Genomic DNA, 25,348 nt, shown 5'->3' with positions numbered 1-25,348 from the left:
GGGGGCGCGCGGGGGGTGAGGGGGCCTCTCTCAGCCGCTGCCACCTCCCCCCACGTGACCGGAAGTTCGCCTCAGGAGCGGCGGGGCGAGCGGGAGGCGCGATGGAGGCCAGCGGCAAAGGCGCCTTCGTCCTCGGCAACCTGGCCGAGGTGGTGGAGCGCGTCCTCGGCTTCTTGCCCACCAAGGCGCTGCTGCGCGCCGCCTGGTAAAGGGGTGAGGGTGGGGTGGCGGGCGGCTTTGGGGGTGGCGGCGGTTCGTGGCGCGTAACGCCGTGTGTGCCTCGCAGCGTGTGTCGGCTGTGGAGGGAGTGCGCCCGACGGACCCTGCGGGCGCGGCAGCGCGTCGCTTGGGTGTCGGCGCTGGAGGCGGGCCCCGCCGAGACCCACGCGCTGGTGCGGGCGCTGGCCCGAGAGCTGGAGGTGCGTGTGCGGCACCGGCTCCCCCCGACCCCGCGCCAGCCCTGGGAGCACCCTCCTCTCCCCCGCAGCTTCCCCCGCCTTCTGCCTCGGGAGCCTCCCCCGCCATAAGGTCCTATCCTGGGAGACCCCGCTCCTCCCTGCTCCTGCCCAGGGATCTCCGACTTCGTGGCTGTCTCCCTGTGCCTTCTGCCTCTGGAGTTCCCCCTCCCGCTTCTGCCCCGGGACCACCTTGCTCTGTGGCTCTGCCCTGGCTCCTGCCCCGGGAACCTCCTCTGATTCCCTCATGGTCCTGCCTCAGGACCCCCATCCCCAGTTCCCATTCCTGTCTCAGGAGCCCCCCCCTTCCTCTTTCTCTGGCTCCTTCCCGCTCCCGCCCCGGGAGCCTCTCCCCGGCTCCTGCTCCCGCCCCGGGAGCCTCTCCCCAGCGATGGGGTTTTGTGAGAGCCTGTGGGCATCCCGGCTTTGCCGGCTCTTCCTCTGGTTACAGCAAGTGCACGTGCTGCCACAGACCGTCCTCTACATAGCTGATGCGGAGACCTTCAGCGGGCATGAGGAGAGCCACGAGCAGAAGAAAGGTGAGCCTCAAACTAGCAAACTCTGGCTTTGGGAGGAGCTTGGGATGCAAGCGCGGTGCCAAGAGGAAACTGCTGAAAGAGAATCTTCTGAATTTCAAGGGAAAATAGCTCCTTTGCAAAAATCCTGATGCCATCGTTTTAGATTTGTGGTGTGAGACGCAGCTCAGAGATGTGTGTTAAGCGACACAGATGTGTCCTTTTCTCCTTTTTTGGAGGATATTGATTCTGTTAGCCTGCCGCTCAGCCTGTGCGCTTACCTGTTAGCACGAATTTGCCATGTTGTTAACAGAGCAGCCACTGATGGGCAGCATTGCATAGCAGGATGGGACTGACTGCAAGGTTTCCTCCAGTACCATTCAGAATAACTCATTTTTACTTCTCTCTGCATTTTCTTCTTCTTCTTTTAACAGCCAGGAAAAGGAACAGTAAAGAAACAGCAATGGCACTCGAAAAATTGTTGCCGAAGCGATGTCAGGTTCTTGGACTGGTTACTCCAGGGATTGTAGGTAGGAGAAAAGTAGGTAGGAGAAAAGTATTTTGTGAGGAATAGCTTGAAGGTATCCAGAGTGTCACACTTCTCTTCCGGTTCCAGTTTATTGCAATTCCATGCGATTTTGAAAGCATAGTCCTGCAGACTGGCAGGAGAGTTCCCATAGTGATTACAGTGTTCTCCCACCATGTTTAGTGCTAGCTTAAATTTAGGAGTTGCTGCTAAGTCATACGCAGCTTAAATTTTTACTCCACATGATGCAGTTATAATTAAAAGGGTTGGTTTAATTGAGCAAGCAGCTTATTGCAGGTTTTCCTGGCACCTTTATGTGGTTATTGAATGTTTCTTGAATTTATCTGTATTTTTCAGAGCTACTTTGTGATCAGTTGTACAGCATGTCCTCAGTACGTACCTGTTTGTTATGGTCTAGCAGGATGCATATGCAATAACTATGGAAAACTCACAGTCTCCCTTGGCAGTCTTTTTCGAGTGTTTCACTTTTTTATCGTTAGAAAGTTTTTCCTATTTTCTGGCCTTAAATTCTCTTCCCACAGCATAAGTAGGGTATTTGATTGTTGTCACTAGCATAATTCAGTAACGCACTCCCAATATTTGTGTCTGGTTTATACAGTCATCACATGCTTGTATAACAGCATTCCCTGTTTTACTTGTCCTTAAAGATCAGAGTATTTGCATACTGCAGAAGCTGGCAGGAAAACTTGAGACAGCTGTAATGCACAGTGCTTGTTTTCCAACCAAGTTATATTTGGTGTGGCTGGGGGGAAATGTCCACATATATCCACATCTTCTTGTCCAAAGGGACTGATGTGTGGCCAGAAGGACTCCCACATGCTTCCCTTTACCAAAATAACACCAGCTGTCAATCAGACACCTTATTATGGAAGTGAACTGTCATGTTTTACATCATCAAAGTTGTTCTGCCTTTTTGAATCTGTTACAGCATAGACAAAAGTATTGGGATCACTGAACCAAAGATATCTGGATTTGTGTCTCTGTAGTTACACCTATGGGTTCGAGCAGCAATCAGCCTCAAGAAATTGAAGAGGGTGAAGCTGGGTTTGCTCTGTTGTTTCCCAAAATCGATGGGGTGAAAATCCATACCTTCCATTTTTCTAAAGATGTGAAGAATAGGGTCTTTGATGAAAGTAAATTTGCTGAAGCGGGTAAGTCCTTTCCTCCCCTTTACTTGGGCTTTTATGAAGTGTTGTGTTGCCCTTCTGGGTTTCAAATTGAGTTACATATGGGTCCAGCAGCTGCTGTGGTGACTCCATTCATAGGGCACACTGCAGCTCTGTAGGGCTGCAGCTGGTAATTACACATCTCTGTTCTTACCATTCCCTGGAATATTAAAGTCAAGTCATCCTAAATATTGATCTCGGATTACCTCAGTTAGGTTCCAAACAGAGGCTGTTCAGAGGGAGCTGTTAGGTTTTGAGCAACCTCCAGTTGGTTAAAAATAACAAGGAACGAGTTTGTGCCATTGGCAACGATTCCTATCACTGCAGTTTAGAAACGAGTGGGGAGGAGCTGCATCTCTTCTCTAAAATAACTTTGCAAAGAAAGGTAGAACAGAAGACAGCATATTTCAGTAAATATGGTTTACATTTCTCATGTTGTGTTCATGGTAGGGTAGATCATTTATGAGAAGTAATATAATGAGTGTCTTTAGTCTTCTAGGAACCTGGGAATTTGTGCCTTAGGATAAGCAAATGGCTGATGTGTATGATTTAATTTTCAGGTAAAGGTATTTACTGAGTTGTGGTTCTCCTTGAATAACCTATACACTCACTTCTGACCTGTAAAAGGATGCAGGGTAAAACTGAAGAGCTGTGCCTTCAGAGGCTGGGATAAAATTCAGCTGCTCTGTTAAGGAAGCTGAAAGCTGAAGGAAGCTGAAAGCTGGAGGAAGCAAGTGCATTCTTCTTTTCCCTATTAGAGTCTTGTCAGAAATTCTCACTTTAGGTGGGGAATGAAGCCCAGCTCCTGGATGCTTGGGCAGCTTGTATCTCCTATTCCCAGTTGCAGAAGTGGAAACTGTTGCTAAAGGTGTGATGTGTTATTTGAGAAGAGACTAGGATGGTTGAGCTCTATGGGTCAGGATTTGAAAATGAAGAGTATTGGTGCTTGTGATTTTGTTTGTAGGTCTGAAGAATAACCCAGACCTCCGGGTGGTTCTTCTGTTTGGCTACAACTCCTGGAAGTCTGGAGCTACTCGATTTCTTCATCAAATAGTCAATCCTTTGAATGAGAAAAGTATCATCCTGGCTGGGGGACAAGTGGAGAGCTTTACATCACTGACCTCTGAGAAGTAGGTATCTTTTTCAAGGTAAATTGTAAAGGTTTAAAATAGAACAAACACTGCTGAAGCCATGGCCTTCTACTTGTGTCATATTGGAAATGCCCATTAGCGTAGTAAAATGATAGTTTATTTTGAAAGAGAATAAGTCTTACAGCTATGCTGTAACCTTGCCAGCAAAGCTGGAACCTTTGTATGACTGTGCTACAATTGATTCTGGAAACCTAGGTAGGAGAAACCCATTGTAAAGGAAATTTCCAGCTTCTAATGCTCTGTGGGTGTTCATTGCAGTCTGTGTTTGCTCTCTCGCTTGCAGATAAATTATTACTTACCATGACAGAGACCATTTATCTGAACATTCTGTTTCTTTATCAGCCTTGGTCTGGTTCCCATTACGGAGTAGTAGTGGAACAGCAAACAAGACTGTGCCCCAGGAGCACACCTAATGTGCTGCCGCTGCTGAAGGACATGCTGCTCACACAACTAGGCTAGATCTCATCCAGCTTAACCCCCTTCCCTCCGCCAGGATCTCTGCAGGACAGATTTGAGCTCCAGTGGCTCCAGCTGCTCTGCTGGACTGGGAGAGCCTATTGTGCCATCTGACTGGCAGCTGCTCTGCATCCTTGCTTGAGCCTCCTGTGCTGGGGAGGGCAGCGCAGGCATTGTGCGGGCTCCTCTTGTGCCAGTGTTGGCCTGCACTGCGCAGTAATACATTTTTCTTGCATCTGATATATGCCAGCTGCACCATTGTTCCAGATAAGAAAGACCACCCTCTATTAAATTCTTGCTAATAGAGCATAAGTAACAAGTACTGAAACCAACGTGTCCTGGCTAGCCGAGGAAACTTACAGCAACATGAATCTGAAGCCATTGCTGACTGCTGCCCTGATCTGATGTGTAAATGCTGAGTATCTTTACTTGTCTGAAGTTTAACTGATAGTTTAGTTGGAATTACAGTGCTGTGACATACATAAACTGCTGAATTTGGCATTTCTTTGACACGTAGGCTTGCAACGAATCCCTGGTAATGGACGTGAAAGTTTTTCCTTCTGAAAGGTTGCTAAAATTTGAAGGCTTGTGTTTGTTTTTCAACTATGAGTGGCTTTCAGAATCACAGGATGTTGGTCTACTTTGAAACCTACTTCTGCCACAGCAACAGTTTATCCAGGTTGGAAGCAGACTCTCCAGAGCACTCTCTAACTTGGTGCTTGTTGCCTTTCAGTAGCAGTGCCCAGCCTGGTGATGCCTGCGGTGTGGTTGGGCTGGCTTTTAGCGGCCCCCAGATCCAAAGTGCCACAGTGTTGTTGGACCAGGATGTAGCTGATGAGAGGACAGCAGAAGCCGCCATGCAGCGCCTCAAAGCAGCAAACATCCCCGAGCATAACACCATTGGCTTCATGTTTGCCTGTGTTGGCAGAGGATATCGGCATTATAAAACCAAAAGGAACATGGAAGCAGATGCATTTCGGAAGTTTTTTCCAAATGTTCCCCTCTTTGGCTTTTTTGGACACGGGGAGATAGGATGTGATCGAATAGTTACTGGGAATTTCGTATTAAGAGAATGTAATGACATAAAGGATGACCTGCTTCATGGCTACACTACTGTTATGACTCTTATTCATCTTGGTTCAACTAAAGCAAACCAAGTGTAAATATGTTCGGTGCTTCAGTGAGCTGTTTGTTTCATTCCAGAAAGCTGAAATGGCTGGAAGAGTGGACATCTTGCAATCAAAGCCCCTTCCAAAGCATAAACATCATTTTGGTAATCTCATCAAATCTTGTAGATGGAGTAGCATTTAATATAATAGCTGCGAGAAAGCTTCATGTTTTTGTGTAATTCCTTGAACACATCAGAACTGCAGGTAAATGATATTTATGGAGTTCTGCAATTGAAGAAAGCCTCTCTCTTTGAAAATGAGAATGGTTTGCACAAATGGCAGTTGAAATCCAAATAGCAACACGTAGAAAGAAACAGTGCTTTGCCATGCTCTGGTTATGTTTGTAAAAAAGTCAAGCAAAACTACTGATGCACACTGATATACTGATGGATAAACCCCACCATTTCCTGGCGTAATTTCAGGAGAGATGCACAGCCTGCCCGATGTGAGTCCTGTTTACAGAGCTGAGTGGTTTTACTAGATAAAACAAATAAATATCTTTAGAGAAAAATAACAAAGTGCTCATTAAATAAAGATGAAAATATGTAAACATACCTTGCCTTCTATTCTTAGAGAGAGGTGTTGTCCAGTTATAAGGACTTGTCTCACCATCTCAGATATCTGGTTTGGAATCATACGTGATAGTCGTGTGTACCAGCAGTTTCATTTGTTGTGTTTTTTAAGTTTACACAATCAAAACACACTGGTTGCCTTTTCTTTTAGAGTCTCTTATAGCATGACGCTCTCTATTACCAACTTTTAAGTCCAGAACACTAAGCATTAACACTATCTGGTATCTTTAGGTTCCTTTAGAAAATGTTTTTAAATTGGAATAGTCCCTGCAAGATCTGACTGTGTGTTATTTACCTAGGGCCTTTAAGCAAGGCTTGTTCTTTTTTCCCAGACACTTCCATGAGTCATTGTTTCGGTCGGTGCAGCAGAAAGGCAGTATTGCAAAGTTCGGGTACCTTCAGCATAGTCTCAGTGCAGCTAATAATATATTTGCTCCCTTTAAAATTCTTTTGTCACTTTTATTTTTCACTTAGTAATAGAATGACAAGAAAATAAGATTAATATTAATATTGTACCATTTCACCACACTTCTCAATGCCAGTCCAGCAGCTGGCAAGTTTTCGGTGTAGTGAAAAGAAAATACTTAACTGTCTGCTGTAGAACAAAATAAGGATCTCTTGCTTTAAATGTACCAATTGGGACTACAGTTGTCGACTTTTTGCCCATGTCTAGTTAAACTTTATCTTGAGCTGGGCCTCAGGAGCTAAGGGAGAGGTATCTCTGCCCTGAGAGTGAACTGTGGGTCTCAGTGGGTGCTGAGCAGATGGCGCTTTCCCAGGGCTGTGTTGATGATGGGCTTTTTAATTGGAAGACAGAGGATGAGCTGTAACCTCCCAGTGGGCGCCTAGGGACAGGAGATTAGGAAGTGTAGTTGTGATTTGGAATGTTTAGTTACCACATTTAGGAGGACAGGTGTTTGGAACTGCTGTATGCTTGAATTTTAAAAGAAGCCTGTCAGTGGGAGGTGGATATCTTTTCTCTTTGGTGTAACTGGCATGTCATGCTTGGCCCTCTCTGCCTGCAGAAGCCGTGTTCAACAGGAGGCAAAGAAGATGTTTCAGCTCTGTAACACCGAGGGGGTCCCTGTAGCTGTTGGCGTGAGCCAGGGCTGGTCAGCATCGCTGCTAGTGTAGAAGCAGATGAAGTGTGATCAACCAGGCATCCTGAACTGCAGTGCAGACATGTCCAGAAGTGTCCGAGGAGGCAGATGGTGAGCTCCAGTGAGGGTGCAGCAGAGTGTGGTCGGAAGGAGCTCAGCAAGGACCTGTTGCTGCAGATACTTCAGAGGTACACATAGTACAGAACAGATGGTGGGGTGGGAACCCAGGAGCCTGCACCAGAGCCTAGGATCATTTCTCCAACCTCAGGGAGTGGGGATGAGCCATGGGAACCCCATAACTCTGCGCTGCATGGCTGGAACCAGTGCACTGTCTCTCCCAGAGTGTGTCATGTCTTCCAAGGGACAGGGAGGTGGTGTAGTTGGTAAAATTGCAACATCCGTGATTGAAGTGTTCTGCTATCCAAATTAATTTGGCCTCCATGCTGTCAGTTGCTCTTCAACCAGGACAACTCCTGAGTGAAAGCAAAATATATTTGCTTAAAAGGTGCATGTACCAAAAGGCAGTGCCATAATTTATACCTCTGTCACTCAAAAGAGAACCATGAGGATATAAGGTGGACAAAGTTAAATGAATATTCAGCAATTGAGACAAGCGTGAACAGCAGGGCTGCTCTGAAGATCACTATCTGCAGTTACAGCACTGATGCTAATATGTTTCCAGCAAGAGAATACAGTCCAGAAGTGACCACAACTGGATATTTTGTTAAGAATAAAAGAAAGCCTCCAAAGTCACAACACCTGCAGGGAGGAGGGATGGTTTTGCTGGCAAAAGGTAAAAGACATTCTTTCTCTATGTGTTTTGAATATGAATAATGCTTCATTGCACATTTTCTCTTAATGCATCTTTCAACTAAAATTCAAAAGTACAAAAAATAATAGGCAAGTGGTGTGATGTATAACCTTGTACTTGCACAACCAAACCAGCAATTGCCAAACATAAAACTATTGCTGTAATTTTTATTTTAAAATTACTAATCCACGCCCTCTCATTATAGCATGTTTATATAAAGTAGTTTGGAAGAAAGCAAGAATAATTTGATAAAGAGGAGCTAATTTATGTTAAATTGTCACAACTCTGCTGTCAGAAAGCAACTGCAGTTAGAAACGGCAGAAAACAGCAAGGACAGTAAACTTGGGTTTCGTTACTCTCTGTCAGATTTGTTTTGGCCCAAGGTTATGTTGGAACAGGCCTTATATTAATAGCTGTGAGTGAGTTGGACTGAATCACACCCCCTCGTCTGGGAACAGTAAACCAAGATATGTAAGTGGTGCAGCCAGACTGGGAGTTGCAGCGTGTGGCAGAGCAGGCTGTTAAGAACATGAAACTTCAGACTACATTTTGAAAAAATAAGCCTTTACATATGATTCTTTATTAATTTTTAGTTAAAAGTCTGCCTCAAAATTCACTCAGTGTCATTATCCCCTCAATTTATTTGTGTCTCTCTAAAAATGGAGAGCTTGAGGACTTCTTTCTGCTAGAAGTAACTCTGTAGTGGTGTTTGGTAGCCTTCTTACAAGACACTAACTGTGGTATTGACTCAGGTTTTCTGAATCCCAAGTGCGTAGCCTAAGGAGAGAACCAGTTAAAAAACATTTGCCATTCAGATGCCTACTTTTCTTTTACTCATCAGAATGATCTAAGAAAATAACATTTGAGGCCTGGGAGTTTGCATAGTTCGAAGTGGCACAGATAGCAAACATGTAAATTTAAATGGTCTAATCTCTGAGCACTCTGCAAACATTAAGAAAATAATTATTTCTCCTGCTGTATGATTATTTTTCATGATTATATTGTGAGGAAGAGTCTGTGGTGGATCTCTGAAACACACTGTCTTAAACAGCAGTTTTATCTGTGCACACAGCAGCCGATGAGCATTTGATTCTAATTCTCATATTTCTTACTTGAACTTTTTCCCGTTTCTAAAACCATTTCTCAGCCAGACACAGGCTCCAGACTGTATGTTGTTTTGGAAGGGCTCTGGAGTAGCCTTGAGGGTGTTCTGCCTAGCAACGTGTCTCCTGAACTACGGGCTTAGCAATGTGCAGCAAGCTAAACAGAGCTCATTTGTGCTGGTGGTAGTGGTGGTGTGCGCGTGTTGGTGCTGTGCCATAGTTTTAGGTCAAACACGTGCGAGTTCAAACATTGTAGGGCCCTCGTGGTAATTATGTTACACCCACCAGCTCTTCATAGTGATGTAAGGTATTTTTCTAATGGACAACGTACAGCCACAGTGAAAAACTGGGGACTTTTTCTTAAAGGAAAGGCATAAGATAGGTTTGGATTATTTGGAAATAGCATTACCTGGATACTTATATAAGAATTATTAGCAGAGAAATAGCTAATTGCCTTTTTTTTCCCCAAGTGCTTTGTTAATTCAGGAGCAAAAATTTTATTCCGAGATCAATGGGATTTGTGCTTCTAACTGCTTTTATAAAACAATTTATAAATTCCCATAGTTTCATTTCACAGCTAGATCCTTGCTGAGATTAGCAGGTAGCACAAACTTCTCAAAATAAATGTCTTGCAGTGATTCACATCACTGAAGCAGTGGCAGTCATGTCACCTTTTCAGGATAAATTTTCACAGCTCTAAGAGTTAGAAACAGCTTTTTAAAAATAAGCTCGTCTTAGCTGAGGTGTCAGTATGGCAACAGGGAGAACAAATACTAATACCCCTAAAACAGGAACTCTCCTAGAATCTCCAGAAAAAGTGGTGAAAATGACTGAAGGATTTGAAACAGCAGCAAATTCTGTCATGGAGAATGCACAGCGTAGATTTAAACTACAGAACCGTGTTAAAAATGCCACCACTGGATGCTGAGGTAGATTTTTCACAGCCCATCATTTGCCTGTAGAAAAGCTGTAGTCAAAATATCATTATTTACAATTGAGGGGATAATTTGCAAAAAGTCTCTTTTAATGTGTGCTGAAAGAGAATGTTCAGATGTTACAAACTGACAGAGGTGCACTCAGAATTGGTAGTAACTGGTTGTAGTTTTAATTTTGGTGGTTGAAAACAGCCATGTCATCTTGTTAGTCCAGGCTTTACAGCTGCAGGTTCTGTTTCCATGACCTTAGATATCTATTGAAGTAATTCCTGGTGTAAGGTTTTGTGGAGTGTCTGTCCCAAGCACGGAACTGCCTATCAGTGTTTCACAAAATCGGTATTTGGTACTTGCTGTCAAGAAAGTGCTCTCTCAAGTTACATACAGGTTGTGTGGAACAGGTTACAATCACAAGGAAAGTCAGAACAGCCATTAGATAAGCATAAGCAGATACTGTTACATCAAGTAATGAAAGAGGTTTGGGGTTTTTTTTTAAACATCTTTAGGCAAGTGTGTGTTTAGGGGTTTTTGTTTGCTTATTTTCCCCCAAAGTGCAGGAAATACTATGGTACTATCTGGAAAGAAGCACTTTTTTCACTTATCTTAACCATAAAAGGCAAATAATTTATTTCTGAATTCTTTGAATTATTCTGTATAATGTGAGATACAGGAATATTCCCTCTCTTCATTTAAGTATGCAGACATCAACAGAAGGCATTATAACCAAGAGAAGTACAGTGAATACGTGCATCATGGTTATCTCAACAACGTTGCCAGAGAATCATAACACAATATAGTGCTAAGTTTTTTTCCCAAACTTATACAGATATGGTTTCATTAACATCCCTGGGTTTGAATATGGTCATAGTACCAGTGAAAACTCTTATCCAAATGATTCTGCAGTCTTTTCAGGTTTTACTGGAAATAGCTTGCAGTCCTTTAAATCTAAAAGGCTGCTAAACATAACTGAGGGATTTGATTTGCTTTTTGTGTTAATGTAGAGGAGTTGGATGTCCTATGTTAATTCCATAGCCACCTTTGGCTAACACTCTTCCTGAAGAGGCCTGTCTCTTCTGCATACGTATTTCCTGGTACAGAATTTGCTGAACACTTAACTGGAATTTTTAGCCTTTTAGATGAGCTCAGTGCTTTCCCTTCCTGCCTGGGCCCTGGGCACTTCAACAGCTCACAGACAGAACAGCCACAATAGAAAGCAATAGCACAGACACCGTTTCTGTTGTGGTGAGCGTTCTCTCCCATTACTTCTGGGCTTTCAATTTTCAAATACCTGAGTGATACTGTCAGAGCTCCTCTACCGCTCTTGAAAAATATGGGGCTAGGAGGAAAAGAATTTTTTGTTGTGCAGTAGATTGTGAAGGGGTGGCACAACACTGAAGGTACCTTTAAAATGGGAAGTGCTACCAGATGGACTTCCTGCTGGTCTTCTGCTTAATATTTTACACTATACATCAAAAGACTATGCAGCACAGAGAAATCCTCGTTTTCTTTGAACAGCCATTTCTCCTTTCATTGTAATTTGCCCCAGTGTTTGTTTGGGCTACTAATGAAAAACAATTCTATACTGAGAAACCTTTTATTTAGGTCTGTGAAGAGATTTCCTGCTAATGGTTGCATTGTTCTGCAATTAATCGAAAAGGTTTTGCAACACGTTGTGAAAAGACTCACTACAAGATTCTGGAAGGAAACCATGATCCTTGGATATGAAAGAAGTTTTGTGGTAAAACTATAAGTAAATAGTTGTGTAATCATATCAGTGAATGTTCTTAGAAAATTAGTCTTCTCCCCTTTTCTTCCTTCCATAACCTTTCAGCTGGTGAAGGGGTGATTTTAAAGACATGAGATCTTATGTTTCATGAGAATAGGAGTCAAGTGGAGAAGAGAGACCTTACTACTTGTCCCTGCATGTAAAAGTAAGACCTTTTCAGTCTCTAGAGCTTCCAACCACAAGATCCATTGAAACTAGTGTTTCCTTGGCTTTATTGCTTACAGGACTATTTACTTAATACCGTAAGCAAGCATTGCCAGAGTGTTGTACTGTTTTATTAAACTGTATGTAACACTGACTAGCCTGTACTTTCTGTGGCATTTGACCACCTTAAAATGAATTTGTAGCCTGATCTTATTTTGACCTGAATATCAAATTCACAAGGCTTGTGAATCAAAATAATTAATTTTGGAAGCTGAAATGTCCTCAAATGAGGTTGAAGTAGTCTGAAATGGTTTGAAGCAGTCTGAATCTTTAACAGGTTTTCCTCCAATGATAATCTTCTTTCATACATTAATGTGTTTGCATTTAAACATGGTTTTGGTTTGTTCACCCTAATGTTTTGTACAAATTGTTTCCTGAATACTGCAAACAAGACTGGTAACAGTGAATAACTATTCCATGTCTGTCCAGAAAGCAGAGAGGATTTTATGAGTTTATAGAGTACAACTTCAGTCCATTTATTTCCTACATCTTCTCTTAATTTTCCCTTCCTGAATTTCCACCGAAGATAGCCACAACCCTTTTCTTGCCTCAGTGAAAACAGTATACCACAACTTAACATGATGAAATCTAAATGTCTCATGAGCAGTAACATATGGAAGTTATCTAACAGCCATTGTCTCTGACCAGTTTTCACCAAGGCTGTGCAAAGTACTTTAGGTAATGTTGATGCTAGCGTAGCTGTCAATACCGCTACAAACCACCTAAACCCTGTATTTAGCAGTGGCATGTGCCTGTGTGATGGAAAGTCACCTTTATAGTTCCCAGCCTTGAAAACACTGTTACCATCTTCCTTCAGAGTATCTGGTAAAGATCTGATGTCCAGAAAATAACATATAAGAACAGTTAATCTGAGGAGAAAGTGATGTTTTAGTGCTTTACATAATTTGATCAGGGACTTCTGTGGATCAGGTCCTCTACATGATTTGGTGCCCTGAGATTCTTCCTTCAGATGCTGAGCTTTAACTTGGATTCTGATTTCTCTGACATAACTCCTCAGAAAGTACTGTATTTTTCTGTTTTGTTTTCTAGTAACTACTACAATATGGTTTTCTTTTTTACTTCTTACCTTATACACTGCAACAGCATGTATTTTCTTCTCTGTCTTGCTGTACTTTTGTCTACATTGATATAAAATACACACTGTTTTTTCTAGCACTAGAGCATGCAGTAGACACCCTAGGAATAGAAGCTTATTTAGTATTTTCTTTGCACCTATATTTTTGCACACCTCAAGATCTTTTATTTCAGAGGTGAGAAATCTGTGTTCTGCATTTTCTCCCTTTTCAATTTCTGAAGTCTTCTCCATTAACTCTCTCTTCAATACAACCTTATAAATCCCATATAATGAGCTGCTAGGAAATGTGTCATTATGGAAACATATCTGATTTGTGCTGGTTTCAACCTCCAGTGCTAGAAATGAGTTGAAAAGAAAATTGTTCAGTTCACGTTTTCTGTGCCTCTGACTAACCAGACCGTCTCTTTCTGTTGTCAAGGCAGAAAGAGAGAAAGCCCATGTCATTTGCTCTCTCTTTGTCTGAGTAAGAGAATCCTGTAAGGAACCCAATAATGATATATAATCTACTTGTGGGATCAACAAACGTTTACGTGAATAAAATAAATCAGTCTTTGGAGAGGGCAGCACTTGTTCAGCCAAGACACCGGGCTGAATATTTTGCATCAGGAATGGACCTGATGAACAAAATTCCTGACTTTTAATATCTGAAATATCAACTGGAAAATTTGAGGTAAGGTTTAAATCTCCTTCAGTAGTGAGATTTTCAGAAGAAGGCAAAAGAAAAATAAAACCACCGAGGAAGGTGTCTTGCTTACTGTTAGGGATATATGCCAAAGAAAGGATAAATACTCTGCCTAGTGAACTTCTTTTAACCATTACCAATCTCTTTTCTTAATATTTTCTTTTAAACTGAGTTAAAATCTTGTGCCAGGAAGCTGGCCAGTACACTAGCAGTGGTAACTCATCTCATGGTGTCTTGCTATTAAAAAAAAAAAAAAAATTAGTATTAGCTGGGGAAAAGTATTTTTTTTTCCCCTACATGTGGTAAATGTATCTGAAACAAGCCAAATTTTGGACATGTATCACAGACATAAATTTTGAAATTGTCGAATAAAGACAGTCCTCAACTCCTCTAGGGCAATTCTCCAAAAAAGGATAATCCTATCAAAAATTCATAGTATTATCTCATGCTAAAAATTTTATGATTACCTTGTATTATCTGTGCAGTGAAAAAAGATTATTTCATATTTCTCATGCAGTAAAAAGCAAAATTATCTCATGCTTCTATCTATGCATTATTGAAAGCAGTAACTTGTTATGAAAAATCTCACAAAATTCAAACACAAATCATAGTGATTACAGTGATTTCTGTATCATTTGATACACCTTTAAAAACACGTGGAAGCTCTAATAAGCCCAACTGTTTCTCTTTATGTCTCAGTTGCACTCTTAACATGTAAGTAAGCCCCTATTTCAGTCTCCTTTCTTCTCTCATCTTGCTTACCGCATTATCCTCTACACTACCGTATTCTTAGAGTTGCTTCGCATGTCGTTTTCCCACCTTTCTTCCACTCTAATGCTTTACTCTGTTATTATTTCTGAAAAAAATAAGCAAAATGTATGCTTTTAATTAAACAAAACCTCCTCCCCTGCTTTCCTTATGGAGACAAATTATTTAACTTAAACATACTCACTGTCGCAGCCATTGCTGCTTGTAGTCTCAACTAGGATGGCGCCACACTCTGAAGAGCTTGTCCTTGGAATGGAAGCTTTCCTGACCAGAAAAGCAACACAAAAAGAGACAACAGGGAGAAACAAAAGAAACAGAGAGTGAAAAAAGTTACCAGAGAAGAGTAATTGAATAAACTAATTGAATGATGCTTCCACTGCAGAAAGTTACATCTTTTGTATGCGTCTTCTGCAATTACTTTCTAATTAATACACAACATGTTTGAGAAGCATGGATTTGAGGGAGAATAACAGAGATCAGAGGCAGAAACAGCTCTCAGAACTACATGGTTTCTCTGCTGAAGTTAATGTTCCTGTTTGATTTCTCAGGTCTTTATTTAGGCAATAAGTAGATACCACAAAATAATTTAATTTATCATTAACGCTCTTAGGATTTGGAAGTACAATATCAATAATGGGATATTTTTCACACTTTCTTGAGGAGAAACGGATCTTTTAAATTGAGCTGATCTCTTGCTGTCTCTTTCCCTTCCTTTTAATAGTAATTAGACATCTGCTCTCTTGAGAAGAGTCATGAGGTATTCTCCTTTCTGTCCAGTTTGTGTCCTGTGGTGATATAACTCCTCCACAAAGTCTGTTGTCTTGGACAGCTTAAGTGGTTTTATTCCTGGCCCCTGCTGGTTTGGCTGGCTGAGTTCCTGTTCATCAATATACCTTCTCTTACAGGTAATATGGCATTTCAACATGGACTTTAAGTATAGAAATGAACTGCAGATTTATTTTATTTTTCCCTAGGGTTTTCTCTATTTCTCTAAGCTGTGTGTGTGGCATTCAGGCCTCTCTATTGTTTTTAAATAAAAGCTGGCTTATATAGAATCGGTACTAATCAGCTACCTTTCTAATTCTTCCTCCAGGAGCCCTTGTACAATATGTTTCTGGAGAAAGAAGGCCAGATGGACCTGTACTGACAGGTGAAGTACTTGCAAGCAAAACATGGCATCTGTTATCTCCATAACAATGTAACAGCAAGGATTTTTGCACGCTTTCCTCTCTTCCTTAGGTCAAATCAATGGGCTTTATCCATACTATTTGTTGGTGGACTATAGCAAATGTGCTCTTTAAAGATTGGGATTCTTCTTTGGAAAGAGAAACGATGTTTATTTTTCTTTTATGGGTTCCTTTCATCATTACTTGTGTCTTGTTTTTATAAGCAGACCAATGAAATATTTTCTCTCTGCCCTTGCATGCTGAATAGATTTGTTGGTAGGGAGCATTAGATAACACTTCCACATGCTTGCTCCTGAAATCTGCCCCAAGCAGCCCGAGAGGAAAAAAAACTTGGAAAGGAAGGGGCTATAAATGATGACAGGGACAAGAAAATAGAGCACTGATTTCTTGAATTCTTAGATTTGACATAGAATTTTAGGGATTCAGTTTCTTTATGCTGAAATTCAATTAATAGCTCCTCTTCTGCATCCCTCCAGACTGCATTACTGTTGATGCTAATATGACACCAGAATACTCTGCTGAAAGGGCCACAGAAGTGCTTCCTAGCACACAACATGGGGGGGAAACACTCTGCTTTCTGAATTTGGATCACACATATATGTTAATAAAATTTAATAGTGGAAATTTGATAGCAAAATATTTCTATTAACATTTTAAATTTAATACATCCTGTCAAGAGGACAAGTCAAGGATGATGCAAAATCTCAGCTAATCCTTACAAGCCCCAGCTCCACCCTCTTCTAGAATGTTATGCTATAGGTGGTAAATCAAATCTAGGGGAAAAAAATCATATTATTAATGACAGCTGATAGCAATTATCCTTGTTTATACAGGCAAAAAGAGGGGAGTAGATTAAAGTATCCACTTGCTATTCCTTTTCTGTGTTAGTCACTTCAGTCAGGGGAATAAAGACGTTTAGATGTAAAGTGTTTTATAGATGAGTTCTCTAGCAGAAGCTGATTGTGCTGCATCAGCCACTGAAGTGTAAAGTTAAGACAAGACAATTTTTAGCCGGTTATGTTCCTTTCTTTATATTAAAGAAGTTGATAATGATTTTATGAGATTTCCCAAGCTAGTCTGGTATGTAAGAGGTTCGAGGGCAACTGTGTTAAGACTGAGTTGCTGCCCTTGCTCTTTTTCTAATAAAGAGGCCCCACTACTTGTTCTGCCAGATAGGTAAAGCTTGAGTAAATTGATTTTCTGTAGAGATACAGAATAGTTGAGGTGCATCTTCCAGCTGTCTAGGATAGGACAGACCTATCATTACTGTTATTCTAAGCTTCTGTACTTTGCCATGCAAGGCTCTTTGACCATAAATTATGTCCCCAGCCTTCCCCTAATTTCACTGTATGCAAGAGGAAAGGATCCATTCACAGGTCACATTCTGAATTCTCTGCTCTCTGGAGACATTTTTCCCCTTCTTAAAGACACGCTTTACTTCTAAGGAAATACTCTCCGTACCTCTATGAGACTTGAATGAGTTTTTCTGTAGTTAGTTAAAGCTGTATTCTATTCTAATAGCTTTGCAGCCATCTTCAAATGTTCTTTAGCTAACAGCTGCCACAGCGTTGCACTGCTCAGACAGGATTAATTTAAATAAAATTACTAAACTGGGGGGAAGGGGTATCCTCTACAAGAAGGAGGTTTTATACAAACTGTTTTATCAAATGCTCTCTATCTCTTCTAAATATATTCAGCTATGGGAGAAACTGGCATTCAATGGGTTTCCATGACAGCAGCTGAGGTAAAACTAGACCAGCTATTCCAAAGGTCACTCATTGAAAGGCAGCGATCAGAGAGGTTGATTTGGCAATGTGATTATGGGAGAGAAAAGAACAGAACTGCAAGAACCTTAGGTTATCATAACTAAGGAGAAATGCAGCACAGGAGTAACAGGAAGAGGCTGCAAGTCTGTGATGGCTAAGAATTACAGGGCTAGTAAGTTGCCTTATAAAGGTATAAATACATATTAACGGTACATGATAAAATGAGTTCATATAAATAATGCTATACTCTAAAATCAAGAGGGGATGTAGGAGACATGCATACATAAATGCAGAGAATAAGCAAAGATGGTAAGTTTGTTTGGGTTTGATGTAAGTGTACTGATGTGTGTATTTGGTGTTACAGCATCAAATAGATCAGTTGACTTAATCCCAGTAGTTGCTTACATGTTTTCATTCAAAGTCCTAATATGCCTAAAATGCTACTGAACCCAAACCTGCAGCACTTGCTATCTAGCACTGACATTTTCATTGTGCTCAAACACGGATCATGCTGGATAAATGAGTTAGCCCTTTGATTTGTTCTAGATGTTAGTTAACAAACATCTAGCTGGGGTTATTCTTGAGTTTGATTCTTTCCTTCGTTTTCCTTTTCAAACTAGGAGCTGTAAAGGAATTGGGAGGTAATGGCACTGGTTGATTTGGCTGCCAACTCAATGCAGTGGTACAGTTTATGATCCCTAAGCACTCTGGTAATTTGCTTCTACTGCTCAGTTTTTGGACAACATAAGGGTTGATTGACACCTTAAAATGTTAGCCCTAACTCTAGGCAGGCTGTAAAATCTCTAAGAAATGGGTGTACTGCATGTAGTTTTAACAAAGCAACTATAAGTAGTAGCTTAGAAAAGACACTGAGAAAACTACAAGCCAGGCAGTAAAATATTACAAACAGCGAGCTGAGACATCCACATTAATTATGCTGAATAACCATACAAACCTTATGGATAATTCATTACATACTTTTACATTCAAATAATTAGTACATGATTACCAGAAGAAATTTCTACTTGATTAAATAGCTTCAGCATTCAAGCACTTTTACCTGCAAAGGAAGTAGAATGCTCCAATTACAAGAACTCCTAGAAGAAGAAGTGAAGCCAAGAAAGCTGCAAACAGGTCACCTTTTGCTTGGGACTTGATGCTGGGCAGCAAAACTTCCTCACAACGGGCTCCTGTGTAATTCTCAATACACCTGGGAAACCAAGTTTTGTTTCAATTAGGTGGTAACTTGTCATCTAATATGAAAAGCACAAAGGCTTCTTTTGGTCTTAAGTGGGGAGAGAACTCGTTATGGCATAATTCAAGGTTTATATTTGCTTCACAGCAAGATTTCTAATGGAATTTCCACTCACCTCATATTTCTGGAACAAAAGGAATCAGGCATGTTGGGCATCAAGTTTATATTCTGACCAATACTGCTTTTGTACATTAAATCATGTCTTTCTTAATACATGTATTGGCTTAGCAATACACTTTACAATGGTGTATTTTGCAGTTAAATCTGTCTTCTGCCCTGGCAGATTTCATTAATTAAATCACCTCTTTAGTGTTAACTGGGTCATCCCACTGGTTCTCACCTTACACACACCAGTCACGCTTTCTTTTCCCTCTTTCATTTAACTTCCTAGCTAGTGTTGTTGAAGAGCTAGTACTGTCAGCGAAATAGTCCAAGGAAATGGGAATGCATTGAGACACAGCACACCTTAAATTGCCAAAGTAGTTTATGCAGTGTAATAATTCATGCCAGAACACGTTACATGCTTGGTGATGGACCATCTCTTGGACAGACCTAGCTAAAAGCCTTCTCTACTATGCTTGTTTTATGTGTTCAGCTTCTGAAAACTTCTCCTGAAGAAAGGATTAAAATGAATATTGTTTTTTTACCATGGTAAATGGTATGATATTTTATTAAAAATAAATGGCTTGGTGTTTCATATTGAGTCAAAAATAGATAGGTTGATTCTGAACTAATCTTCTTTTGTCTTATATTTTGCACTTACTCTTCTAGGTTTCCTTAAGGAATTTATTGCATTACAGGAGGAGGAAGACACTTCATTCAATAACTACATTCTGTGTGTATCTTTTATGTATGCAAATGTATTCGCTATTTGTATTACTAAAGATCTTGCTCCTTCTTGCTATTTCTGGCACTGAAGTCATAATAATCTGTGACATAAGCAATTTCAGGCTCCAGCTGAGAAAAATGGGCTGAACTCCATAACGTATTTGAAGGTCTGAACTGCCATTGGCAGCTGCAAGGTATAATTTCAGATGAGGGATAAGAAGGCAGAGTGGGGAGGAACTGCCAAAAAAGAAAGACGTCTAGCAGATCTAAATAAGACAAACGATCCATGTGAGCATACTACTGTGCATGCTTGATGTGACTTCCAGCACTGCTTTCTGTACATTATAAAACCGCTCTTTCAGTACAACTGGTCTAAACTATTGCACAAAGAATAACTACCATTTAATTTTTTGCCTTTGGAAATAAAATGTAATACTTAGATGCTAGAAAAAAAAATTAATTATCATCATATATTAAAGCTGTGCAACTGATGAAACAGCCACCGTTTACTGAGGACAATGTGAGACTTCTCAAAGTTACTACGTTTGACTGCTGGGAGAAGGAAGGGTAGGCAGACTGCTCTGATTGCTTCAGATAATGTTCCAGATATTGACTGTAAGTATAGTGGCATTTCAGTGAACTATTTCTGACATACTGTAGAATACTTTAAGAATAGAAGAGTAGTTTGAGTGGGGCATTGTTCTCTAGCAAGTAGGAGAGAAATGCTTTGGAGAGCTGAATAGAATAACAGGGGTAGGAAATGGAATATAAAATTCATAGAAGTATTCTTGAATACCAATGAAAACTAGAGAATAATGCAGGGCTAAAATGATACAGGAATAAAAAATAAATAGGTTTTGGCATCAAATTGAGGTTCATGAAAAAGTTCTAGAAAATGAGTGCAAAGGGAGTAAGTTGGTAGCCTATAGAGAGAAATGAAGCAGAGGAAGAAAAGACAGTCTGTGTAGCTGTAGAGAATGCAGATAAGATTAGGACTAGGGTTAAAGAACTGCTGTGATACAGTAGAGTGAGTTGGCATGAACAGTCCATGGAAGCCATATTCTTGTTCTGCCAAAGATCATGGAAAAAAAATTTGGAATGTGATGACAGTGTAGCAAAAAGGCCACTGAGATTGTACCCACTTTCTACTAAGTAGAATCAGATGCTTAAATAGTCGTAAGCCTTCAAGAAGGAAAGGAGACAGAAGGCCTAAGACTGTAAGGGGAAAATTGTAGCCAATATGAATCCAAGATTACAGCAAAGAGAAAAAGATATGCACTAAAAAAGCACATACAGAGTTAAACATCCTGGATACTGAACTTGTTAATTCTTCCTTTATGTAACAAAACCAAGATTTAGAAATGTTTTCTCCAGGACTTGCCAGTTTGATAGTATCTGTTTAACTGTGTGCAATGGATTAGGGATTACAAAGCTACCCATCCACTTTCTCTACGCTGACCTGTGATATGCTTGCCAAAAGTGATTCCATGCTATGCAGAAAATACTGTCATATAACCTAAAAATGATGGAGGTTTTTGTAGAAAGAGGAAAACTGAGATGAACTATCTTTTAACTAAAACTTGTAGCAAATGTGACCCTACCAACAGGCTCTGCTGCAGTTAGGGCATTTCTGAAAATCCAAATGTTCAAATACTGGCTTGCACAAGCTTTTATGAAGTCATTAGTGCTGAGGTACACACAGGTGAGGGACTATGTTAAATACAGAAGCAACTGATGCTTTAAGACAACCAAGAGAGGGAAAGGTTTCTGCTGTAAGTCCTTTCCTAAAATTGGTGGGAAATAAACTAATTGGACTTCAATAATTAGCAGTGGAACTCACTCAGATCTACTTATTCTGTTGCATTAGCAGAGCTTTAATAATTTCTGTGGAGTTACATACACAGTGACTGCCAGCGAGACAGAAAAGTCGTCTCTAACAAGTATGTGGGCTATGAACGTAATCCAGACTGATGGTATCTATATAGAGTTTCCCAGAGGTAATCAGTCTTAATATATACAGCCTTAGAAGTCAGTAGCAACTCATAGTTAATCTTGCTTATAATAGATGCCTAAAAGTAGAGCACACGTTAAACATGACATGTGCGGTTAATATGGCAGGCAACTCTGCTTCTGCACTTGAATGAATGAGTGCAAAAGACAGAAGCCTGCTTCTAGGCTACAGTTAGGGGGAGCTATGGTAATTTAAGTCTTGTGGTCACTAGTCCGGGTGTTGGTGTTGCACAACATCATCTGCATGCTGTTAGCCTGCTGTTTCAGCACATGCTGTCAGCTGGCTTTAAATGGTCCTACTACATAGCATTCCAAAGCTGATTTTTTTAAATGGAAAGGTCTTTCCTCCTCTAAGAAATCAGGATTTCCAATTCAGTGAGCTGCAAGACACCAGCCTCAATGTTTGAGAAAAAGCTGTGAGACTAGAAACTTCCACTTCCAGATAGCATCCAGATTTCTGCTTTCCTAGATGCCTGCACACACACTCACTCCTCTTGTCAGAGGAGATGAGCCTTAACTGCTGTACACAAACGTACAACAGGAGCTGTGCTGGAGACAGAATGCTAAGGTAATACACGTAAAGAAAGGCATAGAATCTTTCAACATAAGGTGTTAATCAAAAACCACTTGCATCAGCATGAATCCAAGGTGGAAGGAAATAGACTGCATTGTATAGTCGGGAGATTATATTGATTATATTATCAATATCAATTGATCAATATCAGTTATATTGATCGTTTACCATCCAATTAGTAACTAAAATATAAGCATAACAGCCCTCCAGTAACAAAAGGCATTACTGCTGTGCTGTTCAGTTTTGGGCCCCTCACTACAAGAAAGACATTGAGGTCCTGGAACGTATCCAGAGAAGCACAAGGATGCTGGTGAAGGGGCTGGAAAACAAGTCTTAACAAGGAGTAGCTGAGGGAACTGGGGTTGTATAGCCTGGAGAAGTGGAGGCTGAGGGGAGACCTTATCACTGTCTACAACTGCCTGAAAGGAGGTTGTAGCAAGGTGAGTGTTGGTCTCTTTCCCCGAGTGATAGGTGATAGGATGAGGCAATGGCCTCAAACTGTGCCAGGGGAGGCTCAGGTTGGACATTAGGAAAAATTTCTTCACCAAAAGGGTTCTTAGGCACTGGCAGAGGCTGCCCAGGGAGGGGGTGGAGTCACCATCCCTGAAGGTGTTTAAAAGACAGGTAGATAAGGTGCTCAGGCATATGATTTAGTAGTGGACAGGTACGGTTAGGTTTGATGATCTCAAAGGTCTTTTCCAACCTGTGATTCTTTGATTAAAAATAAATCTCAGTTGACTGCTTTGGGCTTAACTTTTGGTGTATGTTCTAGCTGTTGTTCCGACCTTTCAAGCTTAAAGCAGAATTGAAAAATATAATACTATTTGGATGCTTTGTGTTTTCAGAAGAGCCTGAGTATGTGAAAACAGAGTTTTGGAGGCAGAGAAAGAAAAGGCCAGAGCAGTGAGAAGGCCTTCACTGGCAACTTACAGTGTGTATATTTTGAAGGCTGATGGCACAGCAAGTACATCACTTGTGAGGACATTTGAAAAAGAGAATGAAGGATCCATCTTAGAAAAAGAAACGGGCAAGGATGGGGTATACAGAAAATAACAGGAATTTGCATGGGCTTTGGTGGATTTGTATGGGAGAGGTGGAGGAGAGATTGGATTAGGGTAGAAGCAAAGGAAGGGGAAAGAGGAGATATCCTTCAACCATAGCTAGGTATTTTAGGGTGGAAATATACTTTCTCTTGCAGTACTTAGCTTGCACGCACTGTCCTCTGCAGAATATGATCCCTTCCTCAATAGGAAAGCATTCACTATTAATTTCTCTATGTAATGCCCTCACAGAGGGGCAGTGGAGCTGTGTTTGTGTGGTCTTATACCATCTGTATTTTGTCTGAAATACAGAAAAAAGGCCCTCAGCAATCTGCCATGTGCAAGACAGTGGAAATACCAGAGCTTCCCCTCAGACAACAAAACTTTAACCCTAACCCTAACTTAATTCTGCACTGCATTCATTAATAACTATGGGACAGCTGTGCATCAGGTGCCGAGATAAACAGCTTTCAGTCTCATATTTTATGACACACCTGAGGCAGCTGTTTTTATGTCCTCCATTCTGCTGTCCCTTTGAGCATTCCTGGTTTTGAAGCTCATCTTGCTCCTGGTGACAGGTGCACCTTTTGCTGCTGAGAACATTAAGGCATTGTTTGGAAAGGAATGAGGGAAGATGGCAGCTGAGCAGCTGCTTGTTTTAACACACATCAGCTGTAGTTAAATCTGCTAACATTGCACAAGGGAGAGGGGTCAACTAATGTTTTGTTTCTATTTAGTATATATATTAATATATTTCTGAAGGGTAAAAATAACTGGAATTCCAAAATAAAGAGTGGCTCACAATCTGTAGCATGCTACAAAATACATCTTTTTTAAAGAATGATGCAGTTTTCCTAGTTGTATTGTGAAATTACTTCTAGTAATGTTGCATCAGGTAATCTAGACTATCTTTAGCACAAGACACTTTTGTAAATAAGTAGCATGTGAAGGCAAGTGTGTTTTAAGGTATCTGTACAGTTTGCTACTCTGGTCTTGGTCCACTTTCCCCTACTGCTGTACTAGCAATCATTCAGCCTTTGATTCTAAAACTGATTCAGTTTTTCTGTTGGTGGGAGATGATCATTTGAGAACACTTGGAAGCTTTAGGTGAGATTTGGCAGAAACCTGTATTACAGAAACTTTGTTCAACTGCGTGATGATGCCAGTCTTGAAGTGCCAAAGCACCAATATTTTTCTGAATTCTGCTGAATAGTGATGCATTTTTTCTGTTGTTTCTATTCACATCACTGCTGATTACTAAGATATCTGTGTGTAAACAAAACCTTTCTCATCTATAATTAGCCTTCTCTGACTGATTAAGGAACATGTTTAGAATAAGGACATGCTTAAATAGAATGCTGCTATTTAAACCCATATAACTTCATCATCAACCACTAGATAGAGAAGAAAAATACTTGATAATTTAAATGCAATAAGATTGCCTGACTATAACAGAAATGCTCTTAGGATGTTACTTTTCTGCTTCAGATTATAAAATCCTCTAGTACCAGAATTACAAATGACTTCATTTGAAGCCTATAAAGTGGAAATTATCTACGCTGACTAGCATGTGCTCCTGAAGAATGAATTGTTCTGAATATTTGTTACTTCATATTTACAGTTATGGCATCAAATACACCTTCCTCATTACGTAGTCTAGCAATAGTTGAGAGGGTGCTGTGAAATTGTGTAACTGATGCTATTTAGTCTAACCTTTTTTCATTTAAGTATTTCAGTATCAGTAATATGGGATTCCTTCTAGAAAAAAAAAAGTGTGTATTTCAGTGTGTTTTACTTTTTGTGTGTAGTATTCATTTTACATCACATAAGCTTGCAAGGTTTAGCAGATAGAATAAATTATCATTCAGTACTTCTGAGCTTTTTTCTCACTGATCTAACTTATTGTGTGACATTGGACAGTATGCTTAATGACAGTGGTATGCTGGGGTTTTTAATTTTTGTCTCTTCTCATCTTCCAGATGAGTTTACATGCTTGAATTTATATGTTTAAATCAAACTGTTCTAAACAAAAGAAATACATACTTTAATTAGGCATCTTAGATGTTTCCTTCTTCAACTGTTTCACCAGTTATCGATAGTTACAGCTCAAGACTGAAGAGGGAGCAGATGTTGCCACAGAAGGAAAAAGGTAATATCCTTAAGGGTTTGTAATAG

General features: G+C 40.5%; 3 protein-coding genes across 9 annotated transcripts in view; 2 read left to right on the top strand and 1 right to left on the bottom strand.

The window, feature by feature from the left end:
• Positions 1-65: 65 nt before the first annotated feature.
• On the top strand, positions 66-7,597 carry FBXO22 (F-box protein 22). 2 transcript variants are annotated; one of them, XM_054077647.1, is made up of 7 exons: positions 66-205; positions 287-419; positions 907-994; positions 1,405-1,500; positions 2,504-2,668; positions 3,648-3,813; positions 5,027-7,597. In XM_054077647.1, exons 1-7 carry the CDS (start codon positions 102-104, stop codon positions 5,451-5,453), a joined length of 1,179 nt encoding a protein of 392 aa, XP_053933622.1. In that variant the 5' UTR covers positions 66-101; the 3' UTR covers positions 5,454-7,597. The 2 variants fall into 2 exon arrangements, with proteins under 2 accessions (XP_053933622.1, XP_053933621.1); XM_054077646.1 differs by having other exon boundaries at positions 5,024-7,597.
• Positions 7,598-11,464: 3,867 nt separating this feature from the next.
• NRG4 (neuregulin 4) overlaps positions 11,465-25,348 on the bottom strand; it is a 46,691-nt gene continuing 32,807 nt past the window's right edge. For 5 of the 6 annotated variants that reach the window (XM_054077654.1, XM_054077650.1, XM_054077652.1 and 2 more), the window contains exons 4-6: positions 18,527-18,676; positions 14,694-14,777; positions 11,465-14,601 (exon numbers count right to left, since the gene is read on the bottom strand). In XM_054077654.1, the coding sequence (XP_053933629.1) occupies positions 14,577-14,601; positions 14,694-14,777; positions 18,527-18,676 (259 nt within the window). In that variant the 3' untranslated portion in view covers positions 11,465-14,576. The remainder of the gene's footprint in view (positions 14,602-14,693; positions 14,778-18,526; positions 18,677-25,348) is intronic. The other variant, XM_054077656.1, reaches the window with a different exon arrangement.
• TMEM266 (transmembrane protein 266) overlaps positions 19,505-25,348 on the top strand; it is a 99,904-nt gene continuing 94,060 nt past the window's right edge. The window contains exon 1 of the mRNA XM_054077642.1: positions 19,505-25,322. The gene's annotated coding sequence lies outside the window, so the exon portion shown is untranslated. The remainder of the gene's footprint in view (positions 25,323-25,348) is intronic.

This window comes from Cuculus canorus, chromosome 12, assembly GCF_017976375.1.
Source record: "Cuculus canorus isolate bCucCan1 chromosome 12, bCucCan1.pri, whole genome shotgun sequence".
Lineage (NCBI taxonomy): Eukaryota > Metazoa > Chordata > Aves > Cuculiformes > Cuculidae > Cuculus > Cuculus canorus.
The sequence above is the reverse complement of the archived record's forward strand: the minus strand, read 5'-3'. Positions and strand labels throughout refer to the sequence as shown.